This window comes from Paecilomyces variotii (genome assembly GCF_004022145.1).
Source record: "Paecilomyces variotii strain CBS 101075 chromosome Unknown C8Q69scaffold_3, whole genome shotgun sequence".
In the NCBI taxonomy this organism is placed as follows: domain Eukaryota; kingdom Fungi; phylum Ascomycota; class Eurotiomycetes; order Eurotiales; family Thermoascaceae; genus Paecilomyces; species Paecilomyces variotii.
In genome coordinates, this window is record NW_021167142.1 from 677,628 (window position 1) to 700,419 (window position 22,792).

Consider the following 22,792-nt stretch of genomic DNA (forward strand, 5'->3'; position numbering starts at 1 on the left):
TGCTGACCATATCGCACAGCCAGCCCAGGGTCGAGGGAAGGCACTGGTCCAGTCCCAAGAAAGCTCGGTTGGTCGAATACCAGAACGAGGCGAGCTCCCCTTGTTCTCTCGTGTATTTATATACGGCCCTCTGCGGGGAAAGGAGGAACTCATGGGGTTTCTTCCCGGCCGGATCCCTGGGATCACAGTCCCAGATGATTAAGTTCTTGCTGGTCCCAACTTCGGAGCGAATCACCGCAATATCCTAAACATGCCAGCACTTTATATCCTAATATAGATCAGCGACCCAGTTTTTGCTGGGAGTGCTGCAAACGGCGAACCAGATCTGCTTCCCCCCTTTTGGGGCTTTCCAAAAGAACGAGTATGTATCGCGGACATCGATATCCGGCAACGAATTGCACCAGCTGGTCTTCATTTTACCGTCTGGGAAGGAGAGCACGTGTGGATGCACGTAAGGGCCATCAGGGATCGCGCTGAAGTACTTATCTTTATATTTTCCCATTCCCTTATTTGCTTCTCGCCCATGCCTGACGCGTTCAGGATTTCGGCCTTCTCAATGCTGGGTTTTGTAACGATAAAAAACCAGTCATTATCTCTGATTGGTACAATTATACGACATTCGATATTATTGGCGACCTGGCTTTCGTCACCGCCGCGTCCCAGCAGCCAGCGTCCAGCGTCCAGCGTAACATCCCCATGCGGCCCGAGGATACTTGGTAACCCTGGATTGTGTCTGTGTCCTAGCAACGATCCAGCGTTGCTACTTCAGAGGCGACCCAAAGTCCGAAGCTGACGATCCAGCCGAAGTCGATCAAGTTGAGATGTAAGATCATAGATGGGCATTCTCGTTCGAGTTCTCCAGATGAGAGTCCGCGGAATCAACTCGTACAACGTGACATGTGTGCCCATAGACAAAAGTCCATACAGGTGATTTGTCGTAGGATGAAGTGCAGTCCAATCAACCATGTAGTCTCTTAGCTGAGCTTCAGCCCGCTGCCTTTTTTCCATATCTGTCTGATAACTTTGCCGCTTGCATTCGACAAACAAATGGGCTTGAAGTTGCCCAAACTCAAGCTTCTTCACGATCAAATTTGATCGTTTACTGTTCCCAACTGTCTCGTCAATGCGTGATTTTCTCTCTCGATAGTATATTTGGTTGAGTCAAAATAATGGGACAGGGAATTTGTCCACAAGTGATCGAAATGGTCCTCCAATGGCAGTCCAGTAAAACTACACTTGGCAATGGGAGCACACTTATAGTGAGGAGAAAACTCAAGGCGAAGTTGCCAAACGACTTATGCACATCATCTCTCAGAGCGATACCAGTAGACCGGTCTTTGATATTCTCGATGTCCATTCTGATGTGTCGGACCGCAGGGAAATACCACCAGAGCGCTTCCTATAAGTATCTGGCTCACGTCATATGTAGAACCCTATACTTCAATCAGAACTTGCTATCCAAACTAGAGAGGTGTTAACCACTATACTTACCGGAGTAGCTTTCCAGATTATGCGGGGCAGGCAGGGAAAATATGCTATATAAATACGATATTGGTTATTGGAAATATCAACTTGTTAATAACTGTGACTCCTTCTATTTGAATATATGGTTATATAAGGAATAAGAAGTAAATCTGTATAAGCCAACTTGCGCACGGCTATAGGTTGAAGATAGACCTTAAGGCAACGGCTCGGAGAGTATGCTCCTGAGCAAGAAATTGGATAGAAGCCAGACCATAGCAGTGTCAGAGAGAAGAATTTCTGAAGTAGCGAACGCTGAGAATCAGACGTTATAAAAGGTGGAAAAAGTGGTGTCTGTGAAGAAAAGAGTGGTGAGTCAGGCAAGTGAAAGAATCAAAGAACTGCGACCTGAAACAAGCAGGCAGATCAGCTTGGATCTGGACAATTCACTCCAGTATTGTACTTTCTGAGGGTTCCGATTTGAGAGTAGTACTTAGGTCAAACTGAGTCATGGAGGTTTGGTACCATAAATATAGACGATCCATTCCGCTAAATTCTGATACCTGTAGTACTGGGCGTCGTGGACGTCGATGACGTTGTAGAAGGCGAAGCACTTGCAACAACTGTAGTAGCGGATCACCTGGACGTACGCTTTGTGCGCCGACAATGGGCCTCCATAGTGACAGAGAATAGATAGGCTACATCAAACAACTATTGAGACAGAGTGATACGTTTTAACACTGGGCTATTTCCGGAAAACTAAACCTTTACTCAAAAATTTTGGACTAGTGGCTATTAAATACGATATGTTTAGCTTGTTCTCTGGATTCCTAGACCACCCCCAGTAATCTAGCCTTAAAGACAGCACTGGCTATACTTGTATTGAAGGCACGAATGGAACTGGCGACTCTTGGTTAAACAATCACCATCCAACTACTCATGTCCACAATAGACTTAGAAAAGATATGGTCGCAAACTTGGCAGTCATTAGATGACCTGGAATTGCCTTTTGGGGGGTCATCTGCGGGTTATGTATTGATTCACGTAGCCCTCGAGAAAGCAATGAGAGAGGAGTACACGCCGAACTTATTAGCTATATCAGGATACCAAAGCTCTTTAAATTCTGCTCAAAGAGCATCAGACCCTCGCCGTAATGGAAAGCCTGGGCCGTAGCAACTTCAGTGGGGACTCTAAATCACCACTTGCTATCAGAAACAAGTATACTGCAAAGCTAGAAGCAGGGGGCAAAAAATCGTTTTCGCAATCGTCACCTCCAAACAGCCTAAGAATCCCACATCATTGAAAAAATTTCGGAGCCTGCCTATAGGCAGACATCCTGTCGGGTTTCTCCTGCGCCTTTCTGGCTCCTCCAAGCTCAGCGAGCTCCGCTTCAGAAAGAATGTAGATTCCAATGTCAGACGCTCGACCCCCGACTATATCAAATCTTCTGGTCATCTCGTGTGTGGCATCTAAACATGTCGCACCCCATTTCTTGCACTCCTCACACATATCAAAATGGCCCTCGTCGCATATTGAGCAATGGTAGGCGAGATCTCGCCACTCGTGCACTCCGCAAATACCACAAAGGTGGCCAGGATAGCTGATCTGCTCATCCAACGAAGTTGAAGGATGCGCCATTTGGGTTTCTGCGCTTGGCTGGAGCAGGATGTCTCGAATGAGCGGCTTATTCCTCGCAGTAGCTTCCAGCAGCGCCGTGCGACCGAAATTATCAGTCGCATCTCGGTCAAGATTTGGGGCTTCAAGGAGTGCTGTCACGAATTTGGTCATTCCCCGAACAGTTGCTCCCATCAGTGGGGTTCGTCCATATTTATCTTTCCTGTTGGGGTCGCAGCCTGCACGCAAAAATGAGCGAACCAAGGCCTTCGAGTTCAAGCCAAGCTTTACTGACAAATAAAGTGGTGTCCGCCCATCTTCATCAATAACATTGGGATCTGCACCATTTTTTAGCAGCAGATCTAATACTGCTTCTGCGTCCCCGAATGCAAAGTGATTCCCCCTCAGAGGGCTCCGGCCCCTATAGAGCTTTTTCGAGAAATCATGGTTGTATACTCCTAAAGCCCATAAAAGGGGCGACTGGCTAGGATGATCCAGTTGGTTTGCATTCGCTCCACTGTCGAGGAGCATCTTCACAATCGCTTCGAACCCTCGCGCTGCTGCCCAATTAATGGGCCTCTCTCCAAATCTGTCTTGCACGTCTGGGATGGCACCGTGACTCAACAGCAGTTTGACAGTAACATCATTTCCGTTACCAGCGGCAAAAAACAGTGGTGTCAGACCCCCAAAAAGATTTTCGGAATTGCGTGTATTCAGATCACTGAAAATACGCCGTTGGTCGTTGGTGTCGTACAAGATTGGTTCTGTGAAGTCATCCTCAGATATGTTTGAGTCCGCACCTGCCTCAAGCAACATCTGGACTATAGGCGTTCGGCACCGTTGTACAGCATAAAACAAGGGGGTTCGACCGTGTTTGTCTCGGGCGTCGATATTTATCTCTTGTTGCAGTAAAAGCTCCACCAATTCGGTAGCATTTTTCAAGACAGCACCATGCAGCGCTGATTGAGCATTCCGAGTCACAAATGTTGGCTTTGCTCCATTCTCCAAGAGGAATCTCACAACTTCAGTCTTTCCACCATGAGCCGCAAGGAGGAGTACTTCGCTTGCAGTTTGCAAATTAACTTCCTGCTCCTTTATGAGATACTTCAACATGCCAGTGTTTCCCATTTCTGCTACGCGCAATACCAGTGATGGAATATCCACATTTGCCGTTTTCGGATTGACCTTCTGCTCCGTCATGAGGAACTTAAACAGATCAGTGTGTTTCCTCTCTGCGTGCAATACCAGTGACGGAAGATCCATGTTTGCGGTTTTCAAATTGACCTCCTGCTCCGTCATGAGAGGATTAAACAGGCCAGTGTATTTTTTTTCTGCTGCGTGCAATACCAGTGACGGAATATCCACATCTTCATCGGGCTCCTCTTTCAGCACAAGCTCCACAATACTGCGATGGCCTGAATCGACTGCTCGACGTAGGATTTCCTGCACAGGTTCGGTCAAACTATCAATGCGTTGCCCGCATCTAAGAAAGATTTTGGCTAGCTCAGCGTTGCCGCCCCGGATGGCAAACAGAAGCGGCGCTGTGCTTTCTTTTCTGCGATTTACCCCGTGAAAAGGAGATTTCGGGGGTAGAACCCTGTGAAGGAAGTCCAGAACCTGATCATCGCTGTAGCTTTTGATCCGTGAATCCCATATCTGGCGAGCTGCCTCACATAAACGTAAACGAGACTCAGAGTATTCCTTGCGTAGAGAGGAAATTCTGGGAGAAAGCAGAACTTTCCATGCCTCAGGATGTTGAACATCACTCTCCAAGTCATAGGAAGGGTTGGGATCAGCCCCGTTCTGAATGAAAAGTCTGACTACTTGGCTATAATCTAGAGCTCCCGATTCAAGTGGACGAATGTAGGGACCACTTGCAGCATGTACCAATGGCGTCTCCATAAGAAGGTTTCTTGCGTCAAGCTCAGCATGATTTTGTATCAGAATCTCACAGATTTCCAATTTTCCATTTCTGGCTGCATAAAAGAGCGCTGTTTCGCCAAGTACATTACGGTGGTGGACGTCAGCGCCATTTTCCAATAATATCTTCATTGTATCTGTCTTGCCACTTCGAGCAGAGTGAAAAATTGCAGTATTTCCTCTATCATCTTGGTCGTTGACATCCAGGCCCACGTCAATCAAGCACCCGACAATCGACGTATGCCCGTAATCTGCGGCCAAAAATAGAGCAGTCTGCTGGTGATTATTTCGGATTAGCGGGTCTGCCCCTTTGCTAAGGAGGCATCTCAAGATTGCCTCGTCACCTGCTGTGGCCGAGGTAAAAAGTGGTGTTTCCTCTTGCGAGTTCCGCACGTTTGGACTCGCGCCATGCTCTAATAAGGTTTCAACCATATCTGCATTGCTTGCCCTCACAGCGTAGAACAGAGCTGTTTCGAGTCTTTGATTCTGCAGGTTCAGATTTGCTCCATGTTCAAGTAACTGGGCTGCAATATCCCCGTGGCCATGCTCGATTGCAGTCATCAGACAAGTTTCCCGGTAAAATTGAAGATCGACATCACACCCAGCATTGAGAAAGCTCTTGACTATGGTGCCATGTCCGCGTCTCACAGCGTAATGAAGTGGAGTATATCCTGACCTATCGACGAAATCAACAAAAAACCCTCTTTTCAGAAAATAATCTACCAGCTCTTGATCACCATCCCGTATCGCTTGTGTTAGAAGTGTGTCTCCTGTCCCAGTTGGAAAATCAAGATCGGCACCTTTGTCTAGCAGAAGCCACATAGCCTGTCTGTTGTTGGAGCGCCGAGACAGCATGAGAGGGGTATTGCGCTCGATCAGGGGCCCGCACATTTGGGCTTCGCAAATGTAGTCAATTGGAACACCCTTATCAAGCAAGATTTTCATGATATCAACTCTGCCAGTCCGAGCAGCTTCACTTAGAGGGTCATAGCCACGTTTGTCTTTGGTGTCCGGACATGCGCCATATCGTAGCAGAACTTCAATGACCTCTTTGTGACCACCACAAGCTGCTAATATCAACGGTGTTTGGCCACAATTGTTCCGGACATCAGGGTGCACACGATTTGACCGAAGTAGAAGTTTTATCGCTTGAAGATGGCCGTTCTGTGCCGCGTATGCCAATGGCGTCATATCATTGGAATCCCGAGCATCCACATCTTCGTCTGAGCTGATGTATTTTGAAATCATGATGGAAAGCCCACCGTAGGCCGCCAGGTGCACCTTTGTCAGCCGGTGTGGAAAACGATCAAGCATCACCTGCCCAGCCGCTTGCATATTTGACTTTTTGTCTAGAAATTCAAGAATAAAGTCGGTCAGTTTTTCTGCTTGCTCTAGAGAGCTAGCCAGAGCCTGAGATGCATGTAAAGCCCAATTCTGGGCAGAATAGTGATGAAGGGGATACTCTTTTTGTCGAAAAGTGTAGTCATATGTGCTTGATGATCGCCCACTTGAGAAACAACTAAACGATAAATAAGTAATACATGTCTGTGTGATTTCTGTCTCAGAATTTTGGAGATCCGGATGATCTATGAGGTACTCCTTTGTCGTGTAGTGAGCTAAGCGAATGATGCCACTTCTTTGATCAAAGACGACTAAACCTGCGCAGAGTGAGTCGATAATATCGAGTTCAGGCAGGAATCTTCGATCCAGGTCCTTATCCCCAGGTCTAGTGGCAAGGGCATGCTGAAGCTCCTGTGCAAAGAGAACTCTTCTGCAATACGTTAACCATGACAGAATCTGCAAGGCCTTCTGATAGCGGCTGTAATGCTGAGACTTGATCCTCTTGATGGTCTCGTGGTAGGTTAGCTCCAGCTTGGTCTCACCATGTGGTAAATTAATCAGAGCTTCTTCAAGCTCCCCGACAGTGATATGACCCATTAAGTTATCCATGTGAAGTTTGGCGAGGAGGAACCTAAGGCAAAGTTATTAGGGACTAGTGATCATCTTGAATCATCCACACATACATTCCGTCTGCACTCTTCAACACCTCTCGGCGCACGTCATCTTGACAACTGGGGAAAAGTGAAATTTTCTTCTCAAGCAGACTAGGTATTCTGCCGTTTAAGTATATCTGGATATCGTCTTCTTGTGCCCGTATCTCTTTTTGGGGGCACCTTTCAAATCTTGACATGATTCCGGAATTGAACCGAGAAGTCGCGAGAATATTGATAGGGGCGTCCTTTTGAAGATTGAATAGCGTCGAGAGAAATTTGTGTAGCTCCTCTGAGTTCGAAGAACAATACTCATCGAGAGCATCAATCACAATGAAAATCATTTCATAACAGTTCGCTGTTCTGACGAGTTCGGATTGAACTTCGGTGAAAGTAGGGCGCGTTTTGCGTTGAATATGACGGGTATGCATGTCTTCTATGTTTTGTAAGAGAGCGGAGCCCTTGACTGCGAGTTGTCTTAGAAAGCTAAGGAGAAGATCAAGGATTCTTTGCTGGTGATTCGGCTGAAAGCTACAGAATATGCAGCAAGTCTGAATCTCGGGGTTTTCCTGTGATTTGCCTTTCAGGTGCTCAACCACGATAGAGGACATGATTGTTTTCCCGGCTCCTGGGATACCAGGGCAAAACAAAGTTTGCTTTGGTTGACTCATCCACTGCGTGAATTCCTCTGAGTTTAGAAGCCAAAGGCCTGTTCCCTCTTGCCTGCGGCCAAGTAGGTCGTTCTGGATATCGTCGAAATTCAAAGGCGTGAGCCATTCAAGGATTTGCCGCGTCTGCTCTGTTGATACAAATTTGCTGGCCTTTACGACTTCGTCACGAACTAGAATTCCAATGTATATTTAGAACTTTTGTAGAATACCTATCTAAGGTATGCTATCATGAGTGTTTTCACGAATCTGAACTAACCTTGGTTCAAAAGGTCCTTCGCTGCAGGCTCCCCATCAATAATCTTCGACTGCACACAACTCAGGAACTCTTTAGCGCATGCTGCGGCGGCTGCGGCGGCATACTTTTGCCAGCCATCGTTCTTATGGGAATCCGCATAGTCTGAGATCCCACGTATCACAATACAGGGAAAGATATTCATCAAGCCTGCTGCTTCCATCTCTAGGCAAATTGCTCCATGTTTTTCTCTGATCTTATCGCGTTTGACTGGATCTTTAACCACCATGCTTCCAGACGCTATAGTGCCGTAATGAATTCTTGGTGCATCATCCTGGCGTTCGTCTCGGTCAACCTGCCCGGACTCTTCACATTTCTTGCAGGTCCTGCCACCAATGTGCGGATAGTTGGGTTGAAATAGTCGATCAAGCGACCGGCCAGGATAAGTGTACCCGTTGTTCCGCATATTAGGGTATTTATCCAGCATTTGTTCGATATAGTGTACTACCTTGTTGCCATTCATGTCATGCTCAGCTTGGAGTTTTGTAAGACCAGAGGCTAGAGATCTCGGCGGGCGATTCAACACGGAAAGACTCTCGAAAGACCCGTCAGAGAGCTGTTTCCCAAAATCATAAACAACAACCCCTCCACTTTTAGGGCTGCTGCTAATAACGATGTCGCCAAGATGAATTTCTGGATCATCATCGTCGTCATCCGGGATGCCCGCACCGATACCAACAAGCAGCCCGACACGGATCTTAGGGAAGGTGAAGAGCATTTCTTTCGCGGCAGATGCCGCAGATGCAGGGCCAATCTGGTGCAGGGGTAGACAAGCTATCACAACCTTGAACTTGCCTATCGACCCCAAGAAGTATGGATTGTCATCGGCACTGGCTTGTAGAGTCTGTGGTTCTCCGTGCTCCTCGTCCAACATTCCCTTGGCCGCTGCAAACTCGGGCGGCAAAGCGCAGATCCATCCCACGGTATATTCATCGTTTGCGTAGGGAGACTGCTGGGTATTTGTCATGGCAGGCACGTTGGCGAGGCAAATTGCAAGGCCGAGCGCCTCAAGTTGCTCATGATCTGGGTCGATCTCCTCGATTTTGATGTCGTTTATGAATAGGCGCAGTTGAAGAAAAGAATTGATCTCGCTTACTGTTTTATATCCTCGAATCGCGTAGTTGCCTATCTTGCCACAAGCCGCGTAAGTACCTTATTGGGGGCCAGGGCAAGGCAGGGCAAGGCAGAGTAAGGCTTTGGCCTGCGTCTACGTAGACCGCCAATAATGTATCATCGTAGGTAGATCTTGAGCGTAGCTGGGCAATGTGTTACATCCTCAATGGCTAGGGAAAAACAGATCTACTCATTCGGCGCTAGTGTTCAGATTGCCTCCCTGTCATTTTAATTTCACCCCGGGTGAAACCTGCTGGGCTGTGCTTGTTGATCGGACAAATCACATTGTGTATAATTACTAGATAAGTGGAATTTTGAGATTGTTAGGCAACTAGCTACCAACAGGCATCTGTTTCAACTACGCAATATGACAAACGCAAGATGGCGGTAAAATTATTGTCAGCGTCAATTCAGCCTTGCGGTTGTTGCTGTTTCGCAGTTCTGAAATGGGCTATTAAGTTTTCAGGGGCCACGCCGGCGCTAATAGTATGATTTTCCATAAAAGGGTAAAACTAACCGTAACAGGCAATTCACAGGTCCTAGGTACCTAATTTTAAGACAGAGCACCATGTACCTTCGAACCCAGTTATGTTAGAGTAATTGCCAGTGGTCCTACAAGCAAAAAGGTAAAAGAAACAATTCCATACAAAGCCATAATGTCTTTATGTGTTAATTCAGTAGCCAAGGGTCTATCAAACAGCTGGATTTTCCGATTGACTTCCCATTGCTCCGATTTCAAGAGTTCATAGAGAGTGCTCAGGATAGGTATTGGGATGTTATATTCCTTGGCCCTTTACAGGGGATTACCAAGTACGACTTCGAGTTCCATCGGCCTTCCGTGCTCCAAGTCCAACAGCATGCCTGGCCTATATGGACAGTTGTCCGGTAGGCGATACGCATAATAGTCGATTATATGTTCCGGAGGCGGGTGTTCTACAGCTTTTGCAGTGGTTGGTCCCAGATTAGAAGACAGACAGCTTTTAAAGGACGCAGAGCTGCTTGACAAGGTCCTGGACGGTTAGAACGTTTTTATTCTGTTTGAGGTCAGTAGTACTTTTTCCGTCCAAGGTAGCAAAATCCCATGATCCTTCAACTAAACTAAGTTCAGTGAATTCGTTCCGGAAAGCAGCGGAAAGTAGATGGCCAGGCACGGAATGTTTAGAACCAGTTGAGAAAATTGCGGGGAAGTTGTCTCTATTGCTGGTTCGGAAAGTTTCCGCTCAGGAACAAGCGGCCGTTTCACCCGAGAATGTATATACAAACCGAAGGGTGTGGTGTGTAGAGAAATAGGATCATCCATCTCCTAAATAACTAGTAAATATACGAGCATATGACTAAGTGTTTTAGTTGGAAGTACTGTTAGAATATACCATTCTTCTACAGCACAGAATTGCCCTCCATTCTTTATACCCGCTATTACTCCATACCCATCGACAGCACTTCCACGAGCACTTTATGTCCACACTAAAAACCAAAAAGAAGAATTCTCCCTACTTAACCAACAGACCAGTGAACAGCTATGTCTGAAGAAACCACTTACGACCTACACACATACTTCCGCTCCTCCTGCTCCGCCCGGCTCCGCATCGCCTTAAACCTCAAGTCCATACCATACAACTCCATTCCCGTGAACCTGCTCAAAGGCCAACAATCCTCTGAATCCCACCGGGCCCTGAACCCACTTGGTCTCGTTCCCGTCCTAGTCGTTCATAAGGACAAGACATCTTCCTTCGCCATTCCCCAGTCCATCTCCGCACTAGAATACCTCGAAGAGACGCACCCGACGCCCTCTCTCCTCCCTCCAGCTTCAGATCCGCAGGCGCGAGCTACAGTTCGCACTCTCGTGAACATCATCGCATGCGACGTGCAACCCGTGACGAACTTACGTATCCAGCAACGCGTTCGAGCGCTTGGTGGCGACGGAGCTGTGTGGTCAAAGGAGCTGGTCGAGGCAGGATTCAGCGCTTATGAAGCCATTGCGGCCAAGAGCGCAGGAAAGTTCAGTGTAGGTGACCGGATCACTATGGCGGATGTATGTCTCGTCCCTGCGTGCTGGGCTGCGGAGAGGGTGAATGTGGATGTTGCGAGTTATGCGACGATTAAGAGGGTGTTGGATGCAATGGAGAAAGAGGAGGCGGTGCAGAAGGCACATTGGAGAAAGCAGGGAGATACGCCGGAGGAGTTTAGGGTGTAGGAGGTATATGATGCGATACTGATTCTGAGGCTTTTATTAGTTGTATCTTGTCGAATCCTTTAGCACAGAAGCAGAATCTGAATTGCTTGCTTGAATCTAGATCTAGGGGGAATTTGATCCCATGTTTATCTCTAGCAGACAAAGAATCTAGATCCTAGTAACCTAGTAATCTAGTAGTAATCCAGTATAATCAGGATTCAAAGAATCTGTCGCAAACGGAGGATTGACAGATCACCTGGCGTTCGCTTTATATGCCGACATATCTTGAACGTGGTCTAAATTATATCGAGGAATCTGTTTCATCTTTACTGGCAACTGATAAAACTATATGTAGGATTTTATTTTAATTATTAAATTTGATTTTCTACGGTCTCATTACTTATGAATTTCGAATCCTTAGATAGTAAGAGGACAAATCACAGCCTATTCATGGTGTCTACAATACACATAAACTATGACGAAGAATCATGAATCATGAATCATGTTATATCAATCGCCCTATTCTATCACCCACCCCTAGGCGATATTGATTGCTGGCAAAACCGTTCCAACACAGTCCCCGAACCCAACATAGCTACCCTCCTCTCCACAGATACCACGCAGAGTTACCTCATCACCGTCTTGTAAGAAAATACGTTCTGAGCCATCGGCCAGCTTGATAGGCTGCTTGCCCCCATTGGTCTGTTCCAACAGACTGCCTTGAGTTCGAGGCTCTGTACCAGAGATTGTGCCGCTTCCAAGCAGATCTCCCGGGTTCATGTTACAGCCCGTGATGGTGTGGTGGGCGAGCATCTGAGGAAACGAGTACAACAGGTTGGTGGCATTGGTTTTAGAAATGAGCGTGGGCTTTCCGCCGGCATTCTTTAATTCGAATTCCAGACGGATATCGTAAGCATTAGCGGCACGCTTCTCCCGCAGATACGGTAGGAGGGATTCCCTGTTTCCGGGCTCAAGGCCAGGAGCACGGAATGGCTCGAGGGCATCAAGGAGGACGACCCAGGGTGTGATAGTGGTGGCGAAATTCTTCGCATTGAAGGGTCCCAATGGAACGTACTCCCAGGCCTGGATGTCACGGGCGGACCAGTCGTTCATCAGAACTAATCCAAAGATATGGTCCTCTGCCTGATCGATTGGGACGGGCTCGCCCAGATTGTTGGGCTTGGAGACGAATGCTGCTAGCTCCAGCTCAATGTCGAGACGCTTGCATGGGGAGAAGGTAGGAACCTTGGGGTCTGCTGCTGGGTTGGCGAGAATCTGACCATTTGGTCGGCGAATAGGTGTTCCAGATGGAACGATGGAGGATGCTCGACCGTGGTATCCGACTGGGAGATGCTTATAGTTTGGCTGCAGGGCATTGTCCGGGCCACGGAACAGAACACCCACGTTGTAAGCATGGTTCAGACCAGCGTAGAAGTCTGTGTAGTCTCCAATCTGCATGGGAACATGGTTGGTAACTTCTGATCGGAGCACCAGCGACTCCTTCTGCACAGCTGCATTCTCCTTCAGGACCTGAGGATAGGGGGTATCCGCCTGGAAGACAGCCTGGATATATTCTCGTACAGCACGATGAATGGGACGGCCCAAGGCGGCAAAAGCGTTCAATGTAGGCTTGTTGAAGACGTCCAGATGTTGTTGGATTGACGGCAGCTGTGAGAAACCGCCTGACGCAGCGAAAGCGGACAGGTTCAGCGCATGGTCACCAATGGCCACAGCAGGCACTGGAGAAGTTGTCGTCTTAGTCGATATGATACCAAATGGGATATTAGCCAGAGAGAAGGGAGAGTCCCTGGGAAAATTGAGCCACGAGGCTGCCATCCTCATCAATCTATTCACTGTGGAGGATATGTTGGGTAGATTCGATGAAGATCTCGCTGGCTATCCAAGTCCATCCAGGTTGATGATATTAAGAAAAACACCAAATATGGAGTCTCTCTTTCTAAATCGTACCGTAAGCTCCCCCTTATCCTCAAACACGCCATTATCCAGATCCCCGCGAGTTCTCGTTCATTTCCGCTGTCTCTCCGCGTCCCAAACGGGAAAGGCGGGGGTCCATCGCGGAAACAAACCGCCCGCGCTTATCGCCGGCTATTTCCATCCGGAGACAACCACCATCGTCATCTTCTATCAGAGTCTCACTGTATCGCATGGAAAGAAGCGGATATTTGAAACAGGTTATCCACGGATGAGACTTGGCAGCTAGGGATGGATGATACAATGATCCGTCTTCACGGGACTTTGTTATCTTCCTGACTAGCTCTAGAACAGCTCTCTCACATTCTCAGAATACCTAAACTAACACAATCCTCATAGTTCCATTTATATACACTTAAGAATAAGATCAACTGCATCATCCAGGAAATCTCGAACAAAAGCTCCAAAGACCGCCATGTCCTCCGCAACAGACGTCCATCCCACACAACCCTGTCTATCCTCCAACGACTCTGCGGTCCTCCAAGCTCTCTTCGATGCTGAATCCGCACCATCTTCCGCAGTGAAAATCGACTCGACGCTCTCCTCCCTTCCAGGAATCTCATCACAGGAGCTCGAATCGCTAAGAAACCACGAGCGCGAACTAATCCGCCGTCTACAATCTCCCAATCCCTCCCGCGACACAGTCCAGTCTATCATTACGGAACTCGATACCCTCATTACAAAACACCCTTCATATCCATCCGCATACATGAATCGGGCCCAAGCTCTGCGTATGCTTTTTGACCTTGGCGACGAAGATGCCCTGTTTTTGCCTGAAAATGCGGATATCTCATCTCGCATCTTCTCGGATTTAGGCCAGGCTATCTCGCTCGCGACGCCGCGATCACCTGCGGATCCGGTCTCTCCTCTACAAGCTCGGATTCTGGCTGATGCGCACACGCATCGTGGTTATATGTTATTGAAGGCAGCGAGAGTGAGACAGGGGGGGTCTGATGGTGGTCCAGACCGCCTACGTGGATTGGAGAAGGATCAACTAGAGGAGATGGCTAGTCGGGATTTCTTTCTGGGAGGTCGGTATGGGAACAGAATTGCGCAGCAGTTGGCTGTGCAGACGAATCCGTATGCAAAGATGTGTGGTGCAATTGTGAAGGAGGCCATGAGGAAGGAGATTCAAGGAGTCTGAGAAGTACGAGTCTAATAGCCTAGGGTTTCGGTTGGCATGGAGCCATGGCGTTCTTTACGTGAGTGATATTACAGGAAAGCCATTTGCGTATACAGTTAACGATGATTCAAGATACTTGGTAGATTGATTCATCGATGAAATACATACACATAATTTCATACTTCACATCCTGGCTATATCGCTCCTGCAAGGGAACTTACAGAAAACTGGTTAGATACTTAAGTGCTCTTCTTCGGATTCTTGAAATGTCTCTTGAGTGGCTGCCAGCTCTCCTCGTTATACTTCTTCTGGACCTTCTTGCATGTCTTGAGACCCCATTCGGAAACACCAACCATCAGACAGCTATGTCCCACATCAGCCAACCATTCCACTCCAGTATGGTAACGCAGACACGGATATCAACTCACCTCTCAAACATAAATGCCAAGCTTCCCTCTCCAATCTTCTGCGGTTTCAGCTCTGCATTACTCGCCTTCTCAAACGCATCCATATCCGGACCATGTGCGCTCATGATATTATGCAGACTGGCTCCGGCCGGCTTGAAACCACCACCAGTCTTGGCATCATAATCACCTGAAATCAAGCCCATGAACTCAGACATGATATTACGATGGTACCACGGGGGACGAAACGTGTTCTCGGCCACGAGCCAGCGGGGCGGGAAGATGACAAAGTCAGCAATGGCGGTTCCGACATGGTCAGATGGTCCAGTGAGGACGGTAAATATGGATGGATCAGGGTGGTCGAAGGAGATGGATCCGACGGGGTTGAAGCGGCCGAGGTCGTACTTGTAAGGGTAGTAGTTACCGTGCCAGGCGACGACGTCGAAGGGAGTGTGGTCCTGTCGGGCAGAAAAGAGGGAGTTGTTGAATTTGCTCAGGATGCGGTATTCCTTGGGTGCATTCGGGTTCTCTTCGTCATCATCAAAGGCTGCAACAGGAGCTTGGAAGTCACGCGTGTTGGCGAGACAATTGGACCCAACAGGGCCCAGCTCAGGCAATTGGTAATGGCCTTGGTAGAGTTCACAAATGTAGCCTCTAACAGGGCCATTGGGAAGCTTGACGCGGTATCTTAGGTCTAATCAGCGTCCATCACAACCACCCCCGCGAAACAGGAAAAGGAGGTCCATCTCTTACCTCACTCCTCTTGGAATAACACAAATCTCATTCGGACGAACCAGAATCTTTCCAAGCTCAGTCTGGATATCTAAAACACCATGCTGTGGCACAATCAGGAAATCACCATCTGCAGAGTAAAATGCCTCGTCGCCCATATCCTTTCCTGCCGCATAGCAGAGAATTCCCAGTCCGCTCTTCATCGTGGGGTCACCAGCGCCAGCAACGAGGTGAAGTCCATGCACCCAGTCAACCGTCTCGTCGATATCAAATGGATCCCATCGCAGTTGGTTTGGAATCTGATGAAGCTTGCCAGTTTCCGTAGTCATATGGGTGTGGTACGTATCCGCGTCTACGGCCTGAAAGTTCTCATGCGCCGCAGCGGGCAAGATCCGATAGACCCATGTCTGCTTGTTTTCATGGCGGGGAGCCGTGAAAGCAGTTCCGGAGAGCTTTTCTGTGTACAGCCCATATGGGGCCTTCTGGGGTGAATTCTGGCCTACTGGCAGAGCACCTTCCACAGCCTCGGATCTAATTGATCGTCAGCAATTGAAATGGACATGTAGTTAGGATGTAAGCTGTACAGAGTTCAGACATACTCATGATATGACCCGAAACCGTTATTATACTTATATGGATCGGGTGTTGAGAAATTGGTGGCCGGCATGTTGTCTGTTTCCTGTTTTAGACTGTTTGGGATTGTATAGTTCAGCGCTTGTTGACAGCTGCTCGCTTCTCAAAACATATATCCTTATAACGAAGGGCGTTGACCAAAGCTCTCCCTTCTGGTATACCAACTACCCTAGCAAAGAAGTCGAAGAAGACCCTTATCTCTAAATCAAGCCGTCTCCATCACTCCCTCTACCACTCCCAACGACCTCACCCCAGACGATCCGGGGAAGAAGTGCGGGGAACGCGGAATAAGGCGGAAATCTGACCGCGGACAACAGCGGAATCCGGGGCTGGCCTTCCGCTATGCAAAATATCCGTCGACAACCGAAGAATCCCAGAAAATGAGCAAAAAGGGTCAATCTAGAAGCCATGGATTTTCTTTGTTCGTTAAGAAGATCAGCAGGCTAGGAAATATCCGCGAAAAGCCGCCTCCGACGCTTGCCGCTATCTAGATGGGCGGATAATTTCCCTATACGCTGTGCTGAGAGGCTTACCACTATGATGAAATGAGAATTCCCTGTTCCAACCGCAGAGTGCGTAATGTAATCATTTTCGATATTGAAATGGAGGATGTTTAAAAACCTGAGTTATCGTCTCTTGTTGAGAAGTGGCCTTGCAGACATCGGTGATCAACTGTTCGACGGTTTAGTCTCAATTGAATATTCTATACAAACTAAACATATACTTTTGACACTCAATTATGGCACCATCAGCCATCTTACCCCCTTCCTCCTCGTCGCCTAGCGAGTCTTCCAGTCTCAGCAGCTATCGCGGATATGACCATGTCCACTGGTACGTGGGAAACGCAAAGCAGGCCGCTTCCTACTACGTGACCCGTATGGGCTTTGAGCGCATCGCATACCGCGGACTTGAAACTGGTTGCAGAAGCGTCTGCTCCCACGTTATCCGAAATGGCGATATCACATTCATTCTCTCATCTCCCCTGCGATCGCTAGATCAAATCGACCGTTTCAGCCAAGAGGAGCAGGAACTCCTCAAGGAGATCCATACTCATCTGGAAAAGCACGGGGATGCCGTCAAAGATGTTGCTTTCGAGGTCGATTCCGTCGATGCTGTCTTTAACGCCGCCGTAAAGAACGGAGCTAAGATCGTGTCGCATCCTAAGGTGCTTGAGGATGAGAATGGTCAAGTCAAAGTTGCTACGATTCAGACATATGGCGAGACGACGCATACTCTCGTCGAGAGGAAGTCGTATAAGGGGGGTTTTCTTCCCGGATACCGCATTGAGAATGGCGCAAAAGATCCGATTGCGAGCCTTCTTCCTGAAGTTGGTCTGCGTGTGATTGATCACTGCGTTGGTAACCAGGATTGGGATGAGATGGACAAGGTCTGCGAATAGTGAGTATCGTGTTAGAACCAATCCTATCTTGTATTAAACTGACAAGTTTACAGTTACGAAAAGGCTCTGGGCTTCCACCGCTTCTGGTCCGTTGATGATAAGGATATCTGCACGTAAGCATCTACCATATTTCAGAAAACACACGTACTGGAACATCAGCTAATAATTCAAAGTGACTACTCCGCCCTTAAAAGTATCGTCATGGCATCTCCCAATGACGTCGTCAAAATGCCCATCAATGAACCCGCCAAGGGCAAGAAGCAATCCCAGATTGAAGAGTACGTCGATTTCTACAACGGTGCCGGAGTCCAACACATCGCTCTCCGCACGGACAACATCATCCGCGACATCACCAACCTGAAAGCACGCGGCGTTGAGTTTATCAAAGTCCCCGATACATACTATGAAGACATGAAGATCCGATTGAAGAAGTCGGGCATGGTCCTGGAAGAGGACTTTGAGACTCTCAGAAGTCTGGATATCCTTATTGACTTTGATGAGGGAGGTTATCTATTGCAGCTTTTCACAAAGGTAAGTACTTGTATCCTGAACCATAAGACTTTCACAGCGAGCAAATCCTAAATATGACTATAGCATCTGATGGATCGTCCCACCGTGTTCATTGAGATTATTCAAAGGAACAACTTCTCCGGCTTCGGAGCAGGGAACTTCAAGTCTCTGTTCGAAGCTATTGAAAGGGAGCAGGAGCTGCGCGGAAACCTCGTGTGAGGTCAAAAACTGCTCGCTGATTCTGGATTCAAGTTGCCTCGTTACCGCATTTCGGTTGCTCTGTGTGTCGCCGTTCAGCGTTGTATTTCCTAATATCCTGGCCACGATGAACGAGTACTGTTGATGGCATTAATATCATGACTTATCACGGCTTCTTCAGGAAGCATAGAAATAACTTCCTATTTGTATAGATACAGATGGCCTCAGTTGTGAAAGCACACCAAATTGCTTTCATATTCTCTAGCAAGACATGATATCCCACGGTCTATCTTTTATTCTAAAGATGATGGATCGAGGAAGAAAATCATGTTGATTTGAAATTGCCATCTAGTTTGATAGTAAATCTACTCGAGATTGTCGAGATCCGATAGTTGTGGTTTGACATATCTATATATGTATTGGCATGTCATCCTCCCATTTCATAATGCTTTTCTATCTATCATACACTATGCCAGTACGTAAACCTTGTTGATGCACACTTCTGCTTTTTTTTCGTTTATATGCACACGGTACCATCACTTTTTCTTTGTTGAATTTGCAGTTCCCCCACGGCGCTTGTATTTCCTTGGATCTAGATAAGACGTTAGCTATCATTCATGTTGTTTCGTATGGTGTCTGCGTTGTATGATTAATGAAAAGGTATAATACGAACCTTTACGACTCATCCGAACCCTGTCTCTAGTACCCTTACCGCCTTCCCAGAATCCGCTACCTGCCTTACCTACGAGGACGGAATGGCATATCCCGCAGTCCTCTGGACGATATATCTGTTCCCGAGAACAAAACCCACTGTACAAAAGAACGTCGGGTTAGCGGGTTCAAAGAAGCAAATGTATATCGGGCATGACCGTATGGAACTTACCATATCATGCGATTGGCATGTTCATTTGGATGGTCCTCGGCTGCATCATGACATCTGGACGACCGTCAATATTATTTTCACTCAAGGTGGCTTTGGAACGTGGGGCGCGCATAAAGTATCATGAGGACGGTATATCTACAACTTACTTATCACACGGAAAGACTTTGGCACAACAGCTGAATCTGTTGTCCATAAAGTTAGCCGGGGAGCCATCATCATCGCGGTGCAAATGTGCACGGCAATCGACCCTTCTTCATAGCCGTAAAGCCACCCCGAATAATTGTCGATCGACAGAACTCCACCAAATGAGGTAACATACCTGAACCAACGGTAGCTCTTTGCGTAGTGGTCGCAGCGACCACGGCGAGGGAGTTCTTGACCGGCGGTTATCCCTAAAACTTCCTTGCGCTAGAAGAAGACAACGGCATTAGCACTAGTCTCGGCAGGTACGGACGAAAGCACATAGGGAGATCGCAGTAATACGGACCTTCTTCCGCGGCAGTGCATGCCGGGTTGTCACTGGACAGAGTCAGCGATATTCCCTGTCATCAATTGAGAGCAGTAACCCGCATAGGGAAACTTAGCGGATTCTGGGGTAATAAAGACCGGACCCTGGAGAAAGATTTCGACCTCGCCGAATCATCTTCGTCACGCGATGGGTAGGCCTTAAGGAGGGGGATGTGTGTTGAGTGCAAGGGGTCGAGGAGACTGGCTCTTACCTGCAGCAGTGCCCACCACAAGGAATTTGACCTCGGGGATTTTGAAGACTGTGGATAACGATTAAGTGTTAGCGAGATATCTCTACATTGTTTCTCCAAAATGTTTTTCCATCGAGGCGTTCATATTATTGTAATTTAGCAATTCTTTGATCCTTGTTTTGGCCCCCATTCTCGGCTGATGATGAGAGACAACAAGCCGACTCACAGTTTCATTCACATATTCATCATCATCATGTGCAGCAAAGGTATAGTCACTCACCCATTTTCCTATGGCATTCACGACATGTGGCCATCGCACTCTCTCCACGAACGGCCACAGGGCCCGGTCCCGGGAAGGTGGTAGAGCATTCGGAGCAGGTTGGCAGAAAGTTACTGGTCAGCATGGTCAGCACAGGTCTTCTGTATCATTAATGACAAGATCAATCACGGAAGTTACCTGGGAAGAAGGTCCACAACAGTACATCCTTCTAGGTCTAGATATCCGGCTCGATTTGAACTACCATGCATCAATTCTCGACGGAAGCCTGGAAAAAATAGGATTTTAGTATCAGTACATAAGGTCCTTTCCGTCTTCACGACAAACTGAGCATGTCTTTTGAGTTTCTCACCGACTGTCATATAATTAGAGCACTTTTTGCAGGATTCGGCTCGCGCTGAAGAAGCACCGCTAGGATCATTGGCCGCGCGCACATTTTTCACGTCCATAGTATCCTTGCAACGTTCGCACTTCACGGTAATATTCAAGTTCTTGAGTTCCAATATTTCAATTCCGTATAACTCAAGGAAGGGCAAAGATAAAGCCACGCCACGACTCGTAGACGTCGCAGGAGCCTCCGGAACAGAAGCTCCTCCTTCCTCCTCATCATCTGTCGCCGAGGCATCCTCGGAATCATAGTCGGTCGAAGTCTCACTACCGGAGGATGAGCCTGCGTCTGGCAGTGACCATTCAGGAGGCCGCGGGATGATCTTGACGTGAGAACGGCCTTCGAGTTCTTTTACAGGGGCCTGTTCCGTAGGCGAAGGCTCCGGTAAGGACGGAGGAATCGGATTAGAAGCCATAGGGACAGATTCAGAGGTAGATTTCGACGTCTCTTCCGCGGCTTTGTTGAATAGAACATGCATATTATGCACAAGATAGTTGACTTGCGACATTAGGTTGAGATGAGGATTTTCTTGGGCCCATTTTTGAAATCCAGTTTCCAGTGACCGGGCGTCTGTTCCTTCAGTCCCCTGTACTTCGATGCGGCTTTGATCCAGAGGATATAACTGAGGAACAATGAGTTGAATAGTTTTGATGGATCGCAGTGGTAAAGGGAGCAGGTTAGGTTTGCTAGGCTGCGCGGGAATAGTGAACGATAGCCCGTCAGAGGACTTGCGAAAAAGTGGGAGCCTGCGAAGACGAGCCTCAAGCTGCCGCGTCTCATCATTTCGCTTCTTCTCTGCTTCGGCCTTCTCTTCGGCTGTATACGTTCTGCTCATTTTGATAGCAGATTGCCAAGCAGTTGGCCGTTCTTCCACGCGGGAGGTCCTCTCCACCGGTCTAGGTGACCTCTGTGGGATGTTGCCAGTGACTTCAGCAGATTTTGGCTTTTCTCTATTGCCGACATTCGGTATGATCTTAATGGTTTGTGCTCGTTCAGTAGTAAGCAGGCGTTCCAATTGTCTATCAAGAGCGTTCATCCAACCCAGGAGAGTTCCTTGGTGGTCCTTTGTGAGAGATGTCTCGACTAGGTCGTCAAACCCCTTCTCAACATTGATTTGAAACCCCCTGTCCATCTCGGGATTTGTAACTTTCAGAGTAGGCCTTCCGCTGGAAGGGTATGACAGCGGCACGCGCAGAATACACTGCAGCTCTGCCATGTCAAAGGGAAAATCAGGATCTGAAGGAGCCATTCCGAAGACTAGAGAGGTGCCAGAACTATCATTTTGTTCCTTTGGACGAAACCTGCGTCTCAGTTGGTTGATCTGGAACTCCCTAGGGTTTTCTCTTTCTGCTTTTGACACTGGCTTCTGGACAGCCTTGGAACGGGGTATGCCAGAACGCTCTGGCAACGTAACTGCTGATGAATCTGCCTTGGTACGATTTTCAATTGCAGTTCCCTTCTCGGAAGATGCAGCAAGCTGTGATGCTTGATTCACCTCCTCTTGTCCACCGGGGGCCGTAGAGCCCTCGAGAGGCCGATCTTTCCGGGCAGAACCGGAGCCTTCATGAAGATAGGGACATGCATCACCGGCCCGGCAGCCTTGACAGATGTCAGCTCAACGTCACAAAATCTGAATAGTCACATGAAAAGGGCGTATAGCTGCGATGATAGAATAATAGAATCGGATAGTTACGCCATCCTCGGTATGAAATTTAGACAGTCCCGTCCGTCAGACCGTTACGGCCATGTGGTATTGAGCAAGACGGCGTAACAGGATTACAGTCATGCAGAAGCAACAATGACATACGGGTAACATTGGAGACAGAGACAATGAGGCTGATGTGAGGCCAAAGTGATACCTACCTCTCTTGGTACCGAAGAACCGGCATCTCGCTTGTTTACGAGCCGGCCGTCCATAGGTTGCCCGTTGCTGTTGTGCAGCAGCGGTATCCTGAGGCTGAGCGCTTGCCAACTCAGCAGCTGCTGAAGGTGGTTGGACTATGTCAAAATAAAGATATGGTGAGCGTGTGACCAAAAAGGTTGCGGGCCGCGAATGTCAGAAGTCAGGGACTAGTCATCTCAGCATCGGGGCAAGGCAGTGAGCAACAGGGCCTCGTCTGACGATCAGTGCCGGAACCGATGTTGCGATGTTGTGGCAGCAGTAGCTAGGGAAGAAATGGTAACAATGACTGGGGCACAAGGATAAAGATGGAGGGTATGGGCGCATGGCTAATCAGTCTGGACACGGGGCTGGAACGCGGGTGTACAGGAGGACATCGTTTGACCGTCAGGGGAAGATAGATAGAGAACGCAGCAAGAT

General features: G+C 48.1%; 7 protein-coding genes across 7 annotated transcripts; 3 read left to right on the forward strand and 4 right to left on the reverse strand.

The window, feature by feature from the left end:
* Nucleotides 1-2,757: 2,757 nt before the first annotated feature.
* C8Q69DRAFT_505638 (ankyrin repeat-containing domain protein) lies at nucleotides 2,758-8,916 on the reverse strand (the record flags this gene model as incomplete). Its single annotated transcript, XM_028632726.1, has 3 exons — nucleotides 2,758-6,967; nucleotides 7,020-7,827; nucleotides 7,914-8,916. The coding sequence occupies 3 exons, from the start codon at nucleotides 8,914-8,916 to the stop codon at nucleotides 2,758-2,760; spliced, it is 6,021 nt and encodes a 2,006-aa protein (XP_028486403.1).
* A 1,448-nt stretch (nucleotides 8,917-10,364) lies between these two features.
* C8Q69DRAFT_461015 (maleylacetoacetate isomerase maia) lies at nucleotides 10,365-11,591 on the forward strand. The gene has a single exon (XM_028630217.1). It carries the CDS (start codon nucleotides 10,582-10,584, stop codon nucleotides 11,254-11,256), a length of 675 nt encoding a protein of 224 aa, XP_028486404.1. The 5' UTR covers nucleotides 10,365-10,581; the 3' UTR covers nucleotides 11,257-11,591.
* Nucleotide 11,592: 1 nt separating this feature from the next.
* Nucleotides 11,593-13,225, reverse strand: C8Q69DRAFT_461016 (fumarylacetoacetase). The gene has a single exon (XM_028630218.1). The coding sequence runs from the start codon at nucleotides 13,075-13,077 to the stop codon at nucleotides 11,773-11,775; it is 1,305 nt and encodes a 434-aa protein (XP_028486405.1). The 5' UTR covers nucleotides 13,078-13,225; the 3' UTR covers nucleotides 11,593-11,772.
* A 145-nt stretch (nucleotides 13,226-13,370) lies between these two features.
* On the forward strand, nucleotides 13,371-14,517 carry C8Q69DRAFT_461017 (hypothetical protein). The gene has a single exon (XM_028630219.1). The coding sequence runs from the start codon at nucleotides 13,643-13,645 to the stop codon at nucleotides 14,369-14,371; it is 729 nt and encodes a 242-aa protein (XP_028486406.1). The 5' UTR covers nucleotides 13,371-13,642; the 3' UTR covers nucleotides 14,372-14,517.
* C8Q69DRAFT_461020 (putative homogentisate 1,2-dioxygenase) lies at nucleotides 14,518-16,470 on the reverse strand. The gene is made up of 4 exons (XM_028630220.1): nucleotides 16,086-16,470; nucleotides 15,508-16,017; nucleotides 14,779-15,441; nucleotides 14,518-14,713 (listed from the first exon to the last, which is right to left on the reverse strand). Exons 1-4 carry the CDS (start codon nucleotides 16,151-16,153, stop codon nucleotides 14,590-14,592), a joined length of 1,365 nt encoding a protein of 454 aa, XP_028486407.1. The 5' UTR covers nucleotides 16,154-16,470; the 3' UTR covers nucleotides 14,518-14,589.
* Nucleotides 16,471-16,734: 264 nt separating this feature from the next.
* C8Q69DRAFT_203905 (4-hydroxyphenylpyruvate dioxygenase) lies at nucleotides 16,735-18,463 on the forward strand. The gene is made up of 4 exons (XM_028626115.1): nucleotides 16,735-17,517; nucleotides 17,572-17,631; nucleotides 17,692-18,049; nucleotides 18,113-18,463. Exons 1-4 carry the CDS (start codon nucleotides 16,859-16,861, stop codon nucleotides 18,245-18,247), a joined length of 1,212 nt encoding a protein of 403 aa, XP_028486408.1. The 5' UTR covers nucleotides 16,735-16,858; the 3' UTR covers nucleotides 18,248-18,463.
* Nucleotides 18,464-18,762: 299 nt separating this feature from the next.
* C8Q69DRAFT_399512 (hypothetical protein) lies at nucleotides 18,763-21,853 on the reverse strand (the record flags this gene model as incomplete). Its single annotated transcript, XM_028627857.1, has 10 exons — nucleotides 18,763-18,818; nucleotides 18,900-19,036; nucleotides 19,110-19,163; nucleotides 19,256-19,291; nucleotides 19,429-19,517; nucleotides 19,597-19,628; nucleotides 19,829-19,876; nucleotides 20,088-20,200; nucleotides 20,265-20,352; nucleotides 20,437-21,853. Coding segments are annotated over 10 exons (2,070 nt in total), but the record flags the coding sequence as incomplete, so codon positions are not given.
* Nucleotides 21,854-22,792: the final 939 nt, after the last annotated feature.